General features: G+C 41.3%; 1 protein-coding gene across 1 annotated transcript in view; it reads right to left on the minus strand.

The window, feature by feature from the left end:
- WWC2 (WW and C2 domain containing 2) overlaps positions 1-19,358 on the minus strand; it is a 171,084-nt gene that overhangs the window by 66,426 nt on the left and 85,300 nt on the right. The window contains exons 2-4 of the mRNA XM_065899867.1: positions 17,948-18,057; positions 8,124-8,327; positions 7,285-7,361 (exon numbers count right to left, since the gene is read on the minus strand). Of these exons, the coding sequence (XP_065755939.1) occupies positions 7,285-7,361; positions 8,124-8,327; positions 17,948-18,057 (391 nt within the window). The remainder of the gene's footprint in view (positions 1-7,284; positions 7,362-8,123; positions 8,328-17,947; positions 18,058-19,358) is intronic.

The raw sequence follows: 19,358 nt of genomic DNA on the forward strand, positions 1-19,358 counted from the left end.
TTTGTGTCAATATCACACTTTTGTAATTAGTGGAGATTTAAGTATTTTAAATATATTAAGATAAAAACCTATATACAATTGCCAACCCAACTGTAATAAACACTCATGCATACAGATTGTGGTCTCTAAATACCACTTCTCACTAAAAAAGAATCAGAGCTTCTTGGAGAAATGTTTGATTCCAGACCTTCTACAAAAAAATCAAGAACATCTTTCCAGAACAAAGAGAAAGAAACTATCAGAATATTGGGATCAAAGGCCTCAGGAGCCAATATAAAAAGGCTCCTATACGCACAAGACAGGATGATGTGAGGTTCAATAAGAATAATAATTGCAATGACATATCAATAATGTTTAAATTCGTGATCACACAGTGATACTTAAACAAACAAACTCAACTCTGTTGGTCCTCTCTAACAGATGCTAGGACATAGCTCATCATTTGAAATTTGTTTGTTTTTTAAAAGGAAAATAATCTAACATTTATTCATCTTTCCAATATGAGCTGAGGGTAAGCAAATAACAAGTAGCAGTTGGGCAGTGTGGAATTTCACTTTATAGAAGTATCCCAACAAATAAATAAATAAGGAATAATATAATTAGACTATCATCATTTTGTAATCCTTAATGAAATGACCTAGATGATGATCATGAATGACTACTACTATAATAAAAAAGAAAAATGGGACATTGTATGCCTGAGGGAGATAATGTAATACCAACCATGATGAATTCTACTCCCCACTAAGAAAAAAAAAAAAACCTAGATCTCGTAATCTCTACATCTAATTAGCAATTTATACAGGCCAATAATTTTTTTATAAAAGATACAAGATACAAAAGTCAGATGAAGACCTCTATAAACAACCTGGTTTGTTTTTTTTTTTTGCAGTACACGGGCCTCTCACTGTTGTGGCCCCTCCCGTTGCGGAGCACAGGCTCCGGATGCGCAGGCTCAGCGGCCATGGCTCACGGGCCCAGCCGCTCTGCGGCATGTGGGATCTTCCCGGACCGGGGCACGAACCCGTGTCCCCTGCATCGGCAGGCGGACTCCCAGCCACTGCGCCACCAGGGAAGCCCAACAACCTGGTTTTTATGAATAGTTACATACAGAGAAAAGAGGGTGACTGAAATCAACTTCAAAAATATATATATTTGTCTAAACTCATCATATTGTACTTTTAAATTTGGTGAATTTCATTATAAATAGTTTATAATAAATTATAACAGCAATAAAAGTGAATAAGTGATCATTTTCTATGTGGGGGGAAAAGATTTAAGTGAGTAATTATTAGAACCAATAAATAAGGTAATTTCTTCATGCTCCTGTCCTGCTTTCTGTCAGTTATGCCTTTTCAAGCATTTCGTACACATGGAAGCACACCAGTAAGTAGTCTTCATGACTGGCTTCTTTCACTTATCATATTGCTTGTGAAATTCATCCATGTCATGAGTATTAGCAGCGTGTTCCTTTTGATTGCATTTTATGGATATACCACAATTTATTTATCCATTCATCCACTGGTGAACCTGAAGGCTGTTTCCAGGTTTGGGCTAGTAAGAATAGGGCTCCCGTGAATGTCTACACTCAAGTCTTTGAGTATATGCTTTCATTTCTCTTGTGGAAATACCTACAAGTGGGATTGCTGGGTAACATTTTAAGTGTATGTTTAACTTCGTAAGAGACGTATGTAGTATAAATAGCTATTTTTTTCCTCTCACAACTTCATTGTCATGGCCTCAAGAGGCTGATTCTCTCAAAATTTAACATGAACATATTAGGTCAATGTATTTATTGGGTTTATGTCAAGGAAAAGTATCAAAATATAATGAAGTGTTAGTTTGAGTTGTGTTCTTTATAATATCTTTATCTCACACAGTTCCACAGAGCTTAACTCCCACAGTCCTTCAAAAAAATGAGAGAATGAGTATTGCAGGCTTCATAGAATCATTTAAAATTGATTTTTAGGAATCCTTATTCCCTGTTCCTGTCTGCTTAGACTGTACATTCTCTCACAGAAGAAGTTAATTGCATTTGATTTTGTAAAATGCCATGAGCATTACGGATATGAGGGTGTTTATGAGTGAAGATGGAGAAGTCTGGAAGTCATGGCCAGAGAGACTGAGACAGTAGTTCACCCAAGTGAGGAGAAACTAAATACCTCCTCCCCCAGCAACACAGTTTTGATGAAGAATTTCTTTTGACATATAATTATTTAGCCACAGTATGGTACCCTTCAAAGCTAGAAAAGGAGACCAAAATCATTAGAGAGAAAGAAAGAGAGAAACAAAACAGTATGAAATCAATAAATGTGATTGTTATCATTTCACTCTACTGAGTATGCTTTTTGAAAAAAACACTACCATGCTATGAAATTTAATCGTTTCCAGTTGTTAGCATGTCTTAACAGAGATAAGACCAGTTCTTGCATTAAGTAGAGTATCTCTCTCCCATTTTCTCTTTCAGTCTTGCTTCTTTTCTTTAGTGAAGGTGAATCAAGTCATATCATTCTTCATTTCATTCAAACTTCATGAAGACTGTTGTACTATTTTCAAACCCAACACCAACTACAACATAAATTCATTTCTGGACATCTTAAAAGAATAACCATTTCTGAATAACCATTCTTAAAAGAATAACCATACTGATTTGCTACTGCAAATCAGTATTGCTCTATCTCCTTCAAAACCTTGAGATCAGGAAACTGGAGCTGAAAGAACTTGGGATGTAAGCTAAGTATAAAGACATCACTCATGTCTCATCAAGAGACAATCCTTATTTGTAGCAATTTGCATTCTCAGAAGGCATATTTCTTTTCATCTGAAGCACACTGCTATGACTTTTGTATGTTAGTTACATCACTGGTTAAAGCGTCATAGCTTGATGTGCACATGAGCTAATAACTCCATTCACAGTTACAAACTAACCCTTACATTCAACTGCCATTCTTTTAAAATCTGTGCCCAAGACTGCAAACAGGTGAGATTGTGGATGGCTTTTCTAAGTCCATCACCATTGCTAAAAATAATTCAAAGTGAGTTCATATTAACAATGTGGGGATAAATATATCTGAGAATAAAGACAGCACCCTGTTATCAACAGCAATGCTCACTAACCAGCCATGTATTTGGCGTGGAGAGCAAATAATTTAACCAGAGGAGCGTTTGTTTCCTTTTTGACAAAATTAAAAGTTACATCAGATCATATGCTGCGGTGCTCAGTAAATTTCTCAAACACATTTGTATTTCTAAAGAAATTTATACTTTTACATTTCCAACATTTTATTTCAGTTTGATAAACAAGAGTAAAAACTTAATCAAAATTCAGCAAAAATTTTCTACATCCAATTTTCACCACATCTCACCTATTTGTAATCTGGGATATAAATCTTTAAAAATATCAATTGAATTGAAGGTTGAGTTTGTATAAGATACACCATTCCTTATCCTAAGTATCTATAACGAATGAATGAAATAATAAATTTTGGCGTAAAATTTTTTACATTCCTCTTCCTAAAAAAATAGATTTTCTCAAGAAATTAAACACCCACTTCTAAAAGTTATGAATATATTATTAAAAGGGCATTAATTTATTCATTTTAACAACTAGGAATAAGATGTCAGGAAATACCGTTATCCTATTAGCCCGAGGAGGAAACTACAGCCCAATGATCACCAACACCTATGACCATAATATAAAATAATACAAAACAGATGCTTTAGACAGATGTTCCTAAATACCTGATTCTCAAATGCTTGACCCATTTGCTGTAATTCAATAAAACAAATGAAGCACCTACTAATATTGTTACAGTAAAATAATGAAGTATGAGGCCAGTGCTTGGCTTCGTCTGAAAAGTTGTTACTATGACGAAAAATGCAGGCAGGGTCCCCTGAGACACCAAAGCAATGAAGAGTTAGCTAATTCATGAATTACTATATCTGCGGCACTACTTTGTGAAAGGGACTAGTATATGCAGGGATTCTACAGGATAGGCAAGCCAAGAACAACTAGGTTATCAAAATCCATGAAACTCTGCTCAAGTTATCCAGCCGCTTCTGAATGGCTAGGGCCTTCTCAAAGAGCCACCTGGCCAAGAAGTGCTCAAATGACAGAGAGAGGGAACCATCTGCCCCGCCATGTTCAAACCATGACACAGCTCAAAACATCACAATAGAGCATGAACCACAAGGGCCAATGTTCTAAGGAAATGTTTCTATAAAAAGGCATTTGCACTGACAGGAAGTGTTAAACAAGTGCCTATTCGCTAATGAAAGAGATGCTCTCACCTTTCATTACAGTTATTATAAATGTCTTCTACCTCTTCTTGAGGGAAGCACCTTCGTGGGGAAGGTACTCCTTCCTGACTCACCTTTGTGGTCCCACAGTGATGCCATACACATGAAACACAGGCTTCTGATATTAAGAGCACATTAAACCTGGCACAAAATAAGCTTTGTCTGAGGGATTCTGCTGCATTAGGAGACATGTCCAGGGGACAGGACTACTTGGGATCTTCTGGGATCTCCCCCAGTGAGACGGGGCTCCATTTCCTTCTAACAGTTATTTGTGTGAGATATCCTATATGTACTTTTGATTTTAAATCCCTCCTTAGTTTGCATCTTTCCTAAAATAGCATTTAAATGGACAGATTATGACAGCCTGTTGAGGTATTCCATTTACAATGTCTTACAAAGAAAAGAACTGTGAAAAATGTTTAAAATTTCAAAGGGCAGTGATAATAGGTAATAACTTCTTGAGAAGTGCACAACTCAAGGGAATACTGAAGTTTAGCAAGAGTAACTTTTGACAAAATACCTTCATTCTCCGCCCGCCCCCCCCCCACCTTTTTTAGATAAGGTATCTGCCTAGCAGATCACAGAAATGTATACACATGGTAGACATGGAGCAGCAAGGATCCCACTAACCAGCCCATGAGATTCTTAAGGAACGTACAGAGAAATAAAGGTGGATTGACAGAGTAAGGGTTGTTTATGGTAGAAAAGAACACTTCTAACAATGACTTCCATAAGTGAAACCCAGAAATCCAGACTGAAGAGAGGTTTGCTTCCAGAAAGTACAGATGAACTTTTTCACACTCTTTTTCTGAGAACGATAGAAAAGTTGTGAGGTAAAACAAAACAAAAAAGAACATCTATTTGAAGACACTGGTGAACGACTAAGGCAAATAAGGCAAGCCCATAGTCAAGATCCGAACTTGGCACTGTTTTTCCTTTTGAGGCATTTGCATATGTGTAGGAAAAGTGAAAAGCTGGGAGAATGTAGTGACCGAGAGAGCCTGACACACGGAAAGCACCGGCTGTCCCACAGAGCTGAGAGCCTTCAGGGAGAGACTGGAGTCCAGCCTCAATCAGGCAAAGGGACCCTCAGGAAACAGCCCAGGAGTTCAACTGGGATTCTGAAAAGCTCCGCCCTAAGAGAAAGGGTGGACTGGAAATAGACCCACTCTGAGAAAAATGAAGGAAGCCCAGAATTCAGAAAACTCAAACCCTGACTGAATTAAAACTATCTACCCCTGGACTAACTGCCTGTAAGAAGCAAAACTAAATCCTCTTTGAAGGATAACAAGATCATCCCAAACCTCAAATGATCTTTATTCTCTTTCATACATAATATATGGCTCTTAATTAAAAGTAAGCAGCTGTGAGATGTCAAATACTGACCAAAAATCAAGAGAAAAAAACAGACCGAAGAATCCAACATACAGGAAATCTAGATGTTATACTAATTAAGACATGGAATTTTCAAATAACTGTGATTATTTCGTTCAAAAAAATTATTATATCAACATGCAGAATTTGGGCAAGTAACTAGAAACAAAAAATAAATAGAAATTTTAGAATTGAAAAACCACACAGTGGAATTAAGCTGAAACCAATAATAAAAGATAAGAAAATCCTAACCGGTTTAAAAATTAAGTAATATACTCATATAAGAAATTATAAAGAAATTAGAAAATATTTTGAACTGACTGATAATAAAAATACAAATTCAAAACCTATGGGATGTATGCAAAAGCCATGCGCAGAAAGTAATTTAGAGCTTTAAGGGCAGATATTAGAAAGTAACAAGGCCCAAAACCGTGTGTCAGTATCTGCTCGAGTTGAAGCTATGTATATTTTTTGACACGGCAATTCCACTCCTAGGTGCATAACCAACAAAAATGTGTACATCTGTGCACCCAAAGACATGTGTACTAGACACGTACACTAAGGCATAATTTTTAATTACCAGCAATTCGAATAAACTCTAATGTACGTCGACAGTAGAAGAAATAAAGAATTCACGGTATCTATACGAAAGTGGACCGCTTTACAGCAATAAAAGTGAATGTAGATGAATCTCAAAATGTTGAACAAAAGAAGCCATCAGTAATCCATGGGGTAGCATTCCAATTTCACAAAGTTCAAAGCAGGCAGAAAATCAACTTAGAGTATTGCCAATAAAGGTCACCTAGTGGGCTTCCCTGGTGGCGCAGTGGTTGAGAGTCCGCCTGCTGATGCAGGGGACGCGGGTTCGTGCCCCGGTCTGAGAAGGTCCCACATGCCGCGGAGCCTGCGCGTCCGGAGCCTGTGCTCCGCAGCGGGAGAGGCCACAACAGTGAGAGGCCCGCGTACCGCAAAAATAAATAAATAAAGGTCACCTAGTGTCACCTTTAGGGAGAAGGATGATGATGAGGGGATACCATGGGGGCTTCTGGGGTCATGGCAATAATCTCTTTCATGACCTATGTATTGGTTGCATGAGTTTGTTTACTTGGTGTACAGTCTGTAAGACTCCAAAAGTCAAGGGTAAACAAGCTGTGACCTTAACAGCAGTGTGGTCAAAAAGATTTAGAGTAAAAATCAGCAAACAACCCATGAGGAAGTGTGAGGCACCAGGAAAATCTGACCTAGAAAAGGAAGTGACGTGGTGATGTGAACCGTGGGCATCTTGAAACATTAGGTTGTCTGATGAAAGAGCAACTAGGCTCAACTCTGGACGTGTATTTCAGCACAATAAGGAAAAGTAAGTTTTCCAGACTCAAATTTTGATGCAGTATACTAACTGCAAATAATAAAACTGCCCAGAAAAGGAACACACTCTCTCTCAATAGAAAGAACAATCTCAATCACTCATATGTTCTAACAAAAGCAGAAAGCCTGCCCATCGAGGATAAATGAAAGGGCTCCTGCATTGAATGGAGAGGGCAGATGACCACAAAGGCCCCTTCCAGATTCTAGGCATACGTTCCACGAAGAACCACAATAAAAAAGTCTTACCCTTAATCGCGTAGTGGAGATCTCAGCTTTTAAGATATCAGGGTCATATTTAGTACTGGATGAAGATCCTGAGAATACTTTCAAAGGGAAAAAAGAAAAAAAAAAAGTAACTTGTACAAGTTGCATAACTAGTTGTCAACTTGGAATTTACAAACTCTAAAAACAACAAGATTTACATGCTTCTGTGGATACTTACTTAACTTTATAACTCCTTTACTGTCATTCATCAGACACCTAAATATAAAAAGTCATCTTCAAACCTTTATAATTTTTTTCAAGAAAAAGGAATGTTATAAAGACCCCAGTGCCTCATTTTCCTCTGAATTTTATATCTATGGATAAAATCTTAGAGAATCTTATTGCAGACCCAGTTTATCAGAGCTTTGCATTATCCAGAAACTTGTAACTTAAGTAGAACTTCTGGGCCCATCACAGATGCTTCTTTAAACAAGACCAGCTCCAGATTATCAATTTCTGAGATGAGAGAGAGGTCGGTCAACTCAGGTGTTCAACAGAAACTTCATTCTAGTTAATAGCTCCAGTTTTAGTTTAGTCCCACTGCAAACATTGTACAAGAGTAGCACAAGGGCCAAATTATTTGCCCTGATCTGAAAAGGTAAACATTAATCCCCCACTGAGGAGACTTTTATCTGGAATGGGGTCGAGGGGTTTTACTGAGAAATCTGATGTGTGCCCTCAGCCTCACGTGGCTCTGAGGGACTCTTCCTGCCTGGGAAGGAACAGGACTCAGAACAAAGTCCCACAGAAACCCAAGTGGCCTTCTATTACCTACGACTTGGTCCCCATTTCTCAGGTCTGAACAGCCACGCTGTACTTACAGCTGGTGCGAGAGCTCGACTTTTCCTTGTAGGCGTCATTTAGCCGGACGTATTCATCCAGGGCCAGGGCCAGTCTTTGCTCCTTCACGTGGTACAGCTCCTTCTGCGTCCTGAGGGCATCCTGAGCCACGGACAGATAGTCCTTGAGCATTTTCTCCTGCTCCCCCCTCCATTGTTTCCTTGGATCTTCAATCTGCGTGGTTTCTGAAAGTATATTAGGTGGGTTATTTTTCAGAATTTAATGATTTTTTTTGGTCTATTTATTTAAGCTTTCAAAAAAGTAGCCACCTTTATTTCTTACCTCCTTTAAGTAGTTTATTAGTGGTATGAAGTGACTTCTCCAGAAGTGTGATAGAGTTTGTTTTAGTTTACCCGGTGCCTCCCCATCCCAACCCCTTTCAGGTCCTTGTCAGCAGTTTATCCTCATTGCCAATCCCTCAGACACAGTTTTGCCTAGGTAAGCACAGCAGCAGGGCTGTGCTCAGGTCCTTCCTTTCAAGAACTCTCTGGCTCCCCAGTACCTTCAGAATAAAAGCCAAGCTTTTATGGCCCTGTATGATCTGAACCCAACCTGCTTCCCATGCTTCTGTTCACTCAGTACAGGACTCTTGCCAGGCTGCCCTCTACATCAGCAGTACTCAGAGTGTGGTCTGCAGACCAGCGCCAGTCCGTAAACTCTGTTACATGTCTGTGACAATAAGTACAGATATCAAGAGTAAACATTTTGAAATGTTTACAGCAATTTCATACAGTTATCCTATATCTGTTGACTCTAATAGTAATAATACTGGGCCTTGCATTTTGCATTTTTTTCAACTTTTCCAATTCATTTTTATTGTTATTTTATAAAAATATCAGTTAGTCCATAATGGCTCAGAAATTTTAAAACAAACAAACACAAAGACCAAACCCCGGTCACGGGTTAAGGAGAATACCCTAAGGCACAGTTCTTGGTTCTGCACTTCTGCACACTAGCATCACCTAGAGAGCTCTAAAATAAATCCCAGACCAATTAGAGTTTCTGTGGGCGGAACCCAGGCAATGGCAGGTTTACAAGCTCCTCCAGTGATTCCCATGAGCGGCTGTGGCTGAGAGTCTGTGCTCTGCAACAGCTCACATACTGCCTCCTGCATGGAATTATGAATTATTCAAAACATCCCATCCTAAACTTGCTCAAACTTGCCTCCCCTGCCTCACCCACTCCTCCCAGAGGGAACCAAAATAAAGGCTCTGGCCCATGCTTTCCCCTTCGCTCCTTCTGCCTCCTGACAGACCCAGGTGCTTCCCCACGTGGCCCTTCATGGTGTGATATGGCCCCCCCTCTCTTGGGAACTGTAAGTAGTACAACTTCTTTCGATGGCACTGACCTATTTGTGTTGTCACTCAGCCATCTCTAGAAATTAAATCCCAGGTACAATCAAGACAGATGGGTCATACGGGCTGGCCACTGCATGAACATGAGGACCTACCTCTTCCTGATAAGTTAGGATTGGATAATTAACTTATGAATTTGCTGGAATGTCCAGTGGTGTGTACCGTCTTCAAAATGCTTTGTGTGTGACTCTCAACCTTAATGTACCCCAACTCGGTATTTCTGGTTGCCCCTAAGGACTCCAGTGAGTCAAAATGCAGAGAATGATAGCAGACGATCTGCTGTGACCACAATTATCTCCAGCGGCCAGGCTGGCTCTGGAAATGTTTAACCTGGTCTCCGGGGATAAGTGATAACACTACAGTGGTTCAGACGTGAAGCCTGGGTCCCCTTCGGGCCAAGGGAGGCCTGGGTCAGCCAGGGGCTCCGCCACCACTGCCTCAGACCTACAGCCCTCCCTTCCGTCAGTGGTTAGAGAAAACATCAGCGCTTTCTCTAAAGTAGTGAGTATTCGGAACACGAATTTTTAAAGATGCAAATACTTCAATGTGCAAAAGAGGCAAATCTCATGTAATTGTGGGGAAAAATACGCTAGAGTCAATGTCCAAAGAAGATATGCAGGAGGGGGCAGTGCTGGACAGACAGCCCCCCAGCCGAGAATCTTCAAGGGCATCGTCGCAAGGGGCAGGCTCGGCGTCTGGGCAACACGGAGAGTAGACAGTGATCAGCCAATAAGAGGCTAAACGTCTCCATTTTAAATATTCCTTACAACTCAGGTCTCTGGCTATCCAAACATGTAATATTTACATTCATTTCCAATATTTCTATATACAAATGCAAACTGACGCAAAGCACAGAGAATTCATCCTCTAACAAACAGAAATTTATGGTCTAAACTGTGGATGACCCACAGTAATCCTCACCTCCTAGTGTGCACACCCCTGAATACCGGCTAGCGTGAGCGACTTGCTTCGAACGAAGAGCACACAGAGACTGGGTGTCACTGTGACCGCCGTCGTGCCCTCTCTGCCTGGCCCTCCTTGGCTTTTTTGCTCTAGTGAATCCAACTGCCAGGTTACATGCCATCCTATGCACGTAGCGAGGAGAGGGGGGTGACGGCCGGCAGCAGACAAGGAACTGAATGAATCGTGCCAGCCACCACACGAGTGAGCCTGGAAGCAGGCCTCCTCCGGTCATGCCTGGGGGTGACACAGCCTGGCTCACACTTGAGGACACCCTGTGAGAGACCTGGAGCCAGAGGACCTGGCTCAGCCTTGCTTGGCTTCAGCGCCCGAAGAAACAACGAGATAATAAATGCAACCTGTTACAGTGAGATATATAACTAGGAAACTAACCAAATAAAGAGGTGATACAAATTGAAAATGTGCATGAAAAACTTGAAATGTTCATACATTATAATAGCTATAGCAAGATAGCAAGATAGCTATAGCAAGATAGCAAGATAGCTATAGTTCTATAGCAAGAACATACTTGCAGTTCTCTCTCAATATCTTTAGAGGTTTTACCTAATCATATTTCCCTACATATTGGCGAACTGGCATACTTTCAATAAAATGCTTGTCAACAGCTAAATTGCCACAAAACCCTGAAAGTAACACTGACTGACACTTAAATGAATAAAGTACAATGATAATAATAATAATAAACTATCGGCATTTGTTTTGGATACATCAGCAGAAACACTCCAGTCGACTGGTTTAAATACTGGATGCTACAAGAGACTCAGCAGGAAACACTGACATTTCCAATATACCGCCCCATTCAAATATGAACTACAAAGGTGGGTTCCCAGAGGCACCTTTGAAGAAGCCTTCATAAAGCAAGATTGTGCTTCATCTCCATCAGTTATATTTGCTGAATAGATCTGTGAAGAATATTTATTAAATGTAAATACTCAAAAAGGTATATTATACAAATGTGGTATTTTTTTATTAAGACCTGGTGGCCTTGGGATATCACTGTATTATAATGCAATATAATTTGCATGTTGTCTACTATATGAAAGAAGTAGTTAAAGTAGTACTGTTAAAATGTCACGCACCTCAAGGGAATTCACATTCCATCAGTTTTATAGATGTGGAACTTTATAGATAGAGAACACGTTGTGAGTTACAAGAGCTTATCAGGGGAGATAACATTAGCCTCTTCAAAGGAATACTATTTCTGTCTCTCATGCACATTTCTATTCTTTCTGCTGTGCTCAGGAAGAATGAATGAAATGAATATGAGTAACTCTCCTTATCTTCCTTCATAGACACTATCTGCTATGTTTACTTATCTGTTTGTTCTACAGACAATTGAGCATCTACTGCATGCACTAGGGAAAACAAGATGTTCAGGTATGATCCCCCCTTCCAAAGAAATTATAAAGTATAGAAGAAATTGTGACACAGGAATTAAAACAACAACAACGACAACAACTGTTTTATACGGTAGAAAATGGTGAGAGCCCCGAGAAGAGAAAGGTCAAGTGCCACAGAAGTTTAGAGACACGGGAGTTTCCTCTGGCTGAAAAAGTAAGGCCCCATGGAACAGGCAGTGATTAAGAAGGGCTTTGAAAGGTCCCAGACAAGAGGCCCTTCAAGGACCAAACCCCTGTTTGCCGCTGCAGCCGTTTTCCCCAGCCTCATTCACACCAGCCTCAGCCGCACTGAATTTCTTTTCTTTCCTTCATTGAGTCCTGCTTCCTGAGGCCTCTTCAGACCTCTGGCTTTACTTGTGGGTCTTCCTTCTTCCAGGCAGTTTCTCCTCCAAACTCCCAAAGCCTACCCCCTCCCCGTGTTCTCCAGGACTGTTAACTTACTCATCCTTTGGGTTATGAGCTTAAAGCGCCTTCTCTAAGTAGCTGCAGTCATACCCTGCAGAATGGCTATGGTGCTTCACTTGTTCTCCTTTGTTCTGCTAGTGATGGTGGTACCCGAATTCTGCTCTACGTTCTCACTTCTTCCCCAATACTCCAAGAGGGACTAGATGGTTTCTCGAACGCCAGGTTAATAAATATGAAACTCATTTTGTAAGCTACAGTATGCGGTAGAAAGGCTCTAAGTAAGGGCATGAAAGGAGCTTAGCTATATTTTAGGAGGATTATCTGAGAGAAATGTGAGGTTCTATTATCAAAAGAGTTGATATGATTGTGCAGAAAATTTTTTGAATGAAAGATTATACAGTAAGTTAAAAAAGCAGTTTATAAAACTGTACGTATGTAATATAATCCCACTTGATGTATACAATATACTGAACACTCGTGTGTGTGTGTGTGTGCGTGTGTGTGTGTATCAATATGAAAAAGTCTAGAAGGATACACACTACAAGATTTAGAATACTTGATTATCTCTGAGTAGTATGAATATAGATAATTTCTTCCTTTTATTTACCCACATTTTCTACTTTTCTCCTATCATATCTATTACTTCTATTAAAAAATATTTTTTAGGGCTTCTCTGGTGGCGCAGTGGTTGAGAGTCCGCCTGCCAATGCAAAAAATATATATATCTTAACAGTTTATCCTCCTAGGAAAACATAAAGGATGAAATAAATCAGAGATGAAGTAGAAGGGTCAAAAATTTATTTCGTTTCTCCTAAAGGAAACAACTCCATATTAAATAGCATATACACATGAGGAACTTTCATCAAACCTGAACACATGTGCTGCTTCAAAGCTAATATAGAGGAGTTTGATTCAGGGTAATATGAAGTACACACCATCCAATCTCTCCGAGACAGCATGGGGAAAGATGAGAGAGGAGAGCTGATTAACTGTCTATTTATGTTTGTTGCCTGTTTTTTTTTTTTTTTTTGGCGGTACGCGGGCCTCTCACTGTTGTGGCCTCTCCCGCTGCGGAGCACAGGCTCCGGACGCGCAGGCTCAGCGGCCATGGCTCACGGGCCCAGCCGCTCTGCGGCATGTGGGATCCTCCCAGACTGGGGCACGAACCCGTGTCCCCTGCATCGGCAGGTGGACTCTCAACCACTGCGCCACCAGGGAAGCCCTGTTGCCTGTTTTTAAATTGGTTTGTTTGTCCTTTTAATGTTGATTTCCAGGAGTTCTTATATATCCTGGCTATGGATATATAAGATATGTGTACAATGAATATTCATCTGTGATATTGTGTGTATCAGTAGTATATTCCTTAAAAACACGGTGAGTAAAAGATTCCGTTCACAAGTTGAACACACACTCCATTTATATGAAATTCTAGAACAGGCAAAGCTAAGGTGTGATGATAGAAATCAAAGCAATTTGTAGCAGTGGGGAGGGGGTGACGGGCAAGGGGCAGGAAAGAACTTTCTGGGGGCGGGGTGAGAATATCTTGTATCTTGATTGGCTGGCAACTACAAAGGAGTATACATTTGTCAAAATTCATTGAAATACGTACTTAAAATCTGTGTATTTTCTTATATGTAAATAAGACCTTAATTACTAAAAGACAAAAAAGTTAAGTACAACCCTGACCCTATCAAAAAGTGATTTGCTTCTGGTTGTAGTGACAATATCAAGACCTTACAAACAGTACTTCATAATTACCTTCTAGTTAGTTACAAACACCCCCATCAATATCTACACCCCAACTCCGCACACACAGCCACTAAAAGGTGAATTCTATCACAAAACACTTAGGGCCTAAAATAACTATCACTGTCAAGGTCAAAACTTTTACTTCTAGATATTTAACAGTGTTACATAGAAATAGTATTAAACAGCCAGGCAGTCTTAATTTCATTTTTTTATTGAAATAAGGAGAAAATAATGCTGAAGCTACACAATGTCAAGACACAACATATGTGTAGACCAGCTGTTAAGAGAAGATAATACAATTTGCTCCCTAACTACTTCATAGGAATGTCTTTAAGATTAATGAGATAACGGACCAGGTCCTTTTTAGTGGGAAAACTACCTGCTGTGGGTAATTGGGGCACTTTAGGGCACAGTAAATCCATCAGGTCACTGGGGTACCATTACTGTACCAAAGCAAAATGCGAGACTTCAACACGTATGTTCTGACAATCAAGTTTTGAAGTATTCAGAGTAGTGCTTTCTGAAGCATAATTTATAACTGAAATGCACTTCAACTTCTTTCAAAACAAACAGAAAGCTTTTAATCTGTGAGTTAAACAATAAAGCTCTTCTTTGTTCTAACATGTAAGAGTTTATCATCACACTAGGCACCCAAAGACAGAGGAATAAAGATGCAGTCACTGTGCACAAGGAGCTCACAATTTAGCGAGGAAAAACATACAAATAAATAACTTAAATGCAATATAACAAGTGCTATTTTAAAATCCTTAAGTACCTGGTACTAAGAAATACCTGCACGGGGTAACTAATTAAGAGTGGGGTGGGGACTTGCAAGGTGGAGGGTCAGGTGCCAGAGAAGGCCTCTGGGAAACAGTGGGCAGATGGACCGAGCGGACGGACCCTAGAAGGATATGGCAGTCGGCCGAAAGGGAAGGCCTGGGGGCTGCGCAGAGAGTGACCAGGGCTAGAACCAACAAATGCAAAGAAAGGCAGAAAGCCAAGGAAGCACAAGGCACAGCTGGAGCGTCGTCCCGTGCCAGGGAAGGACAGGGCAGGAGATGAAAGTGGAGGCCAGTGGGGCAGACTGGAAAGAGCCTCACAGTAAGGAATCAAATATACGCATCTGGAACTCCAGACGAGCCCTAAGAGACAAATGTGGCCATCACCCAAGGAGATCTGCAGGCTGCAAAGAGAAGACGACTACAGAAATCCTGATACCAGGTACAGGAGAAGAAGAGATGGGCAAAAGAAAACGGCAGGAGCAGCCAGGTATGCCAAATAAATTCCAACAGAAGGTGTCATGAAATCCAAAGGGGTAAAGAGCAAGAGGGAGTAGCCTGTGGGGGCAGGGATCTGTCAGATCAAGGCCAAGGAAGACAGGCTGGGGCACTGGGATTCCGTCACCTGTGGGGTCTCAGGTGACCTCGGCAAGAGCGTTTGTGTGAAATCATGGCCAACAATGGAGGAAGGGAAGTCCATGGGGGCTGTGTGTGGCTTTTAGTGAGTTTCCCAGTGAAGGGAAAACAGATGACATGCTGTAAGGTATGGGGGTTGAAAGATTTTTTCAAGTAGGAGTGAGCAAGAGAGTGAGGATGAGAGAAAGTGAGAAGGAGGGGGGGAGGGGGGGAGAGATTGTTATTATTTGTTTTTTCTTTTGGTAGTTTTGGTTTGGTTTCATTTTGAGAGTCTCCAGTGTTTAAATACTAAGATGAAAGAACCATTAGAAATTGAAATGGTGGGAGAAATTTTTTTTTTTTTGCGGTACGCGGGCCTCTCACTGTTGTGGCCTCTCCCGTTGCGGAGCAACAGGCTCCAGATGCGCAGGCTCCGTGGCCAGGGCTCACGGGCCCAGCCGCTCCGCGGCATGTGGGATCTTCCCGGACCGGGGCACGAACCCGTGTCCCCTGCATCGGCAGGCAGACTCTCAACCACTGCGCCACTAGGGAAGCCCGGGAGAAATTTTTAAAACCAGAAAATAACTGGTAAAGATACTACCTAGGAGAGAAGGATGGGACATAGAAGTTATTAAGCGGGGTCTTGGGGGTTGAGGTGGGTGATTCAGAAGAACACCTCTTCCACTGAGAAAAAGCAGAGAGCCCTGGAGGTGGGTTTAGAAGCTGAAGAGACTGTCGGCAGTGGGAGGGAAGTTAAGCTAATTAATTTTCTCATTTTGGTGCCATGAGAACTTATTTCCATTGAATCAGGAGAGGAAGGTTTGTTTCTGGTTCCCTAAATATTATTTAAGGAAAAAAAGCTAATTTTTTATCCATATAAAATAAGTATAAAAGTGAGATTTAAATAACCATACGTCTTTTCGTTGAAAAACTGACTTAATACGTCCAAGACCTTGCTCCTTTCAACCCCTCTATCTCACCTACCTGTGAGAATTAGGCAATGTCACAGCCCTCGAACCTATTCCACCACAACAAAGCTACTCACACTGTTACCTGTACACTCCCCGCCCCAAGGCATAAGCAACACTCAGCAGGCCGGGCTTCTCAAGAGTCAGCTTCTCTGGCTCCCTGGCTGCCTCCGGGTGGGGTGAGCATTTTATTATCCGTGCTTGGTGGTCTTCTAGGCAGAGCACCCCCTTTCAGTGTAAATTACTGGAAGTGAGTCCTTCATCTCAACTCACTTTCACTGAAGCCTCACACTAGGTCACTTGGAGGCACGCATGCAGCCTTCCCACCCGATTGGCCGTCCGCCCCACGGCCTTTGGCCTCTGCAGACTTCAGAGCGGAGCAGCCTGGTCACTTCTGGAACCTTCCCAGTCATGCTGGGAAAGGAGTATTTGCACAGGTAAAGAAAGAGACTGACAGGGAATCTGTGCAAGGATATTTTCACAAATTCGATATGTGATGTGAACATATTTCACATTCTTAGATTTCTAAGAGATCACTGCTATAAATATGGGCTTTTTGTGCCTCTCAAAATCTTTATCCTATATCTAGACAAGGGCAGCCGCAAGCCGTCACTCGTAAATGAACATCAAATAAAACACTTTTCTATAATGATATTATTCCTAAAGATATTAATGAGTACTTATTAAATAAAATTTTAATGTAACAATAGACCTAAGAATATTAAGATAATGGAGTATAAATTCATTATGTATTCCTAAGAACCTATAAAAATAAAATAATTATTTTTAAGTGAAATACGCCAAATGAATATCAGTGAGTATTACATTCGACCATCTGAATAAATTTTTTATAGGGGTGGCTAGAGAGCTAAATTGAAATATAAACACATACACAATATAAAAAAACATACAAAAAATACTACTTCAAGTACGTGTTTTAAAAAGTTGTTTACAGCCACAGTGGTCCTCTGCCCTAGGCTTACCATGACAGGGATGTGACAGATCTAAACGCTATTACGGTGAGAGGTGCTCCCCTTCCAACCACAAAGAAATCAGGAAACAGAAACAAGACGAGGTTCTGGTCTTCTTGCCACAGCTACAGCTGCGTCTTCCAGAGTCGCTGGTGAGTGTCAAGCCCTCCCTGGACCCCACCGGCACACAGGCAGCTGTGCCATTAGACCAGGCTGCACCCGTGCCCATCTCTTTCCATGGCAAGGACAAGAAAGGGGGAACCCCACCTTGAAGGCCCAGTGGCCATGGAAAGAAGAGACAGATGGCTCATGGTCTCCACAGGCCCTAGATGTGCGCTGAAGAAAACTCAGGCCCTAACAGGCAGGCAGACAGACAGGCAGACCAGACCCCTTTCTCCCACTCCGCTCCATCAGCCTAACTCTACACACATGCCCCAACCTCCAAAATGGACATTTCAGTTAAATATTAGTCACTGGAAAGCGGGGGTTTAAAATAAAGAAATTCACTTTGTAAAATGTTTGCTCTTTTGTATGACTCTAGATTTTCCGATATGCTTGCTCGTACCGAAGAGGAAAACTTACTGTTTATGTGATCGATGTAGTAGACACCAATCTGAGGGTCAAACCCAGCTTCCCATCCCCACGGCAGCTCATCACCAACACAGTCAGCAAACGACAAGGGCTTCGTTAGCCTGTAACAAACCAGAATAAAGGTACAGGTGATTCTTTCCATCCAACCGCGTATGTTTAAATCCAGCACCCTACCCACGTGCTAAGTGTCCAGGCTGTGTTTCCTTTTTGTTCTTGATTGTTTCTAGAGTTTGCACTACTGTGTCTGAAATCTTTAAAGAAAAAAACAAGGCTGAAATGCAGAGATGAATATCCAAAAAAGTAGCAGTAAGTCCTAATACCCTTTGGAAAGTTCACAGCTTCAGATTGGGAGACAAATCTGTACAACAAATAAATAAGGCCATCTTAAATCAGGGAGAACGCCAAGCTGAGGGGTCAGGAGGGCTGGAATCTAGCTTGAGCTCTGCAGCTAAATAGCCATCTCAGTGAAAAGAAAAGTTTGTCCCAGCATTCGAGTACGAGCATCATGGGAATCACCATACCAGCACCTCTAAGACGAGATAAGCGTCAGGCTACACTAACTTCAGATTCAGACGCTCTACCGTATATTAACTCGCCTGCAGGGTCCACTAACTTCAGATTTGGACGCTCTACCGTATATTAACTCGCCTGCAAGGTCCACAAAGAGCTCTACATATATTAACTCGCCTGCAGGGTCCACAAAGAGCTCTCCTTGAGAGGAGAGACAGTAGATCTTATTTTTACACTTATATTTTTATACCTGTACTTAACAGTCTCTCAACAAAATATTTAATGGAATCAAACACACAACGTATTTCTATTATCAATGTGATCGCACCTTTTGAAACTGCCTTAAACTTTCTCTTTAAGCCTTAAAACTAACCGGGAAACTAGTTACCTAAGCAGAGTACAGGTTTCGGAGTTAATTATGGGTGGATTTTCTCTCTCACTTCCTTCATTTTCGCATCTGAGATTTTCCCCGGCTGTTAAAGCAGCTGCAGGCAGGCCAGCACCACAGACTGGTGACCACCCTGCTGTAGGATGGCCAACCTCAGGTGACATCTCTGCTAATTTAATGCACTGGCACCACCAGCACAGTTCCCACATATGACATCACCTGGAGTCTCTGTGATCCATGCTAGAGGATATCAATGATTTCATAGCGCAACTGAAATACAGGTCGTTCCCAGAATCACATCACTTTCATCAGAATAATGAACTGTGTCATGTACCCTTCAGAACGCTGGGAGAAAAACGTGAAAAGGAGGGAGACCCTTTCTTCCCAGGTGTGGCCTGCCAACAGCCCTCCTCCCAGGACGTAAAACACCAAGGGATGAAAGAAAGAAGTGTCTCCTTTTCTCTCAACCTTCCCTAAGTATGAAATACGCTTCTGGAGACGGCT

The sequence above is a fragment of the Phocoena phocoena genome, chromosome 21, assembly GCF_963924675.1.
Source record: "Phocoena phocoena chromosome 21, mPhoPho1.1, whole genome shotgun sequence".
Lineage (NCBI taxonomy): Eukaryota > Metazoa > Chordata > Mammalia > Artiodactyla > Phocoenidae > Phocoena > Phocoena phocoena.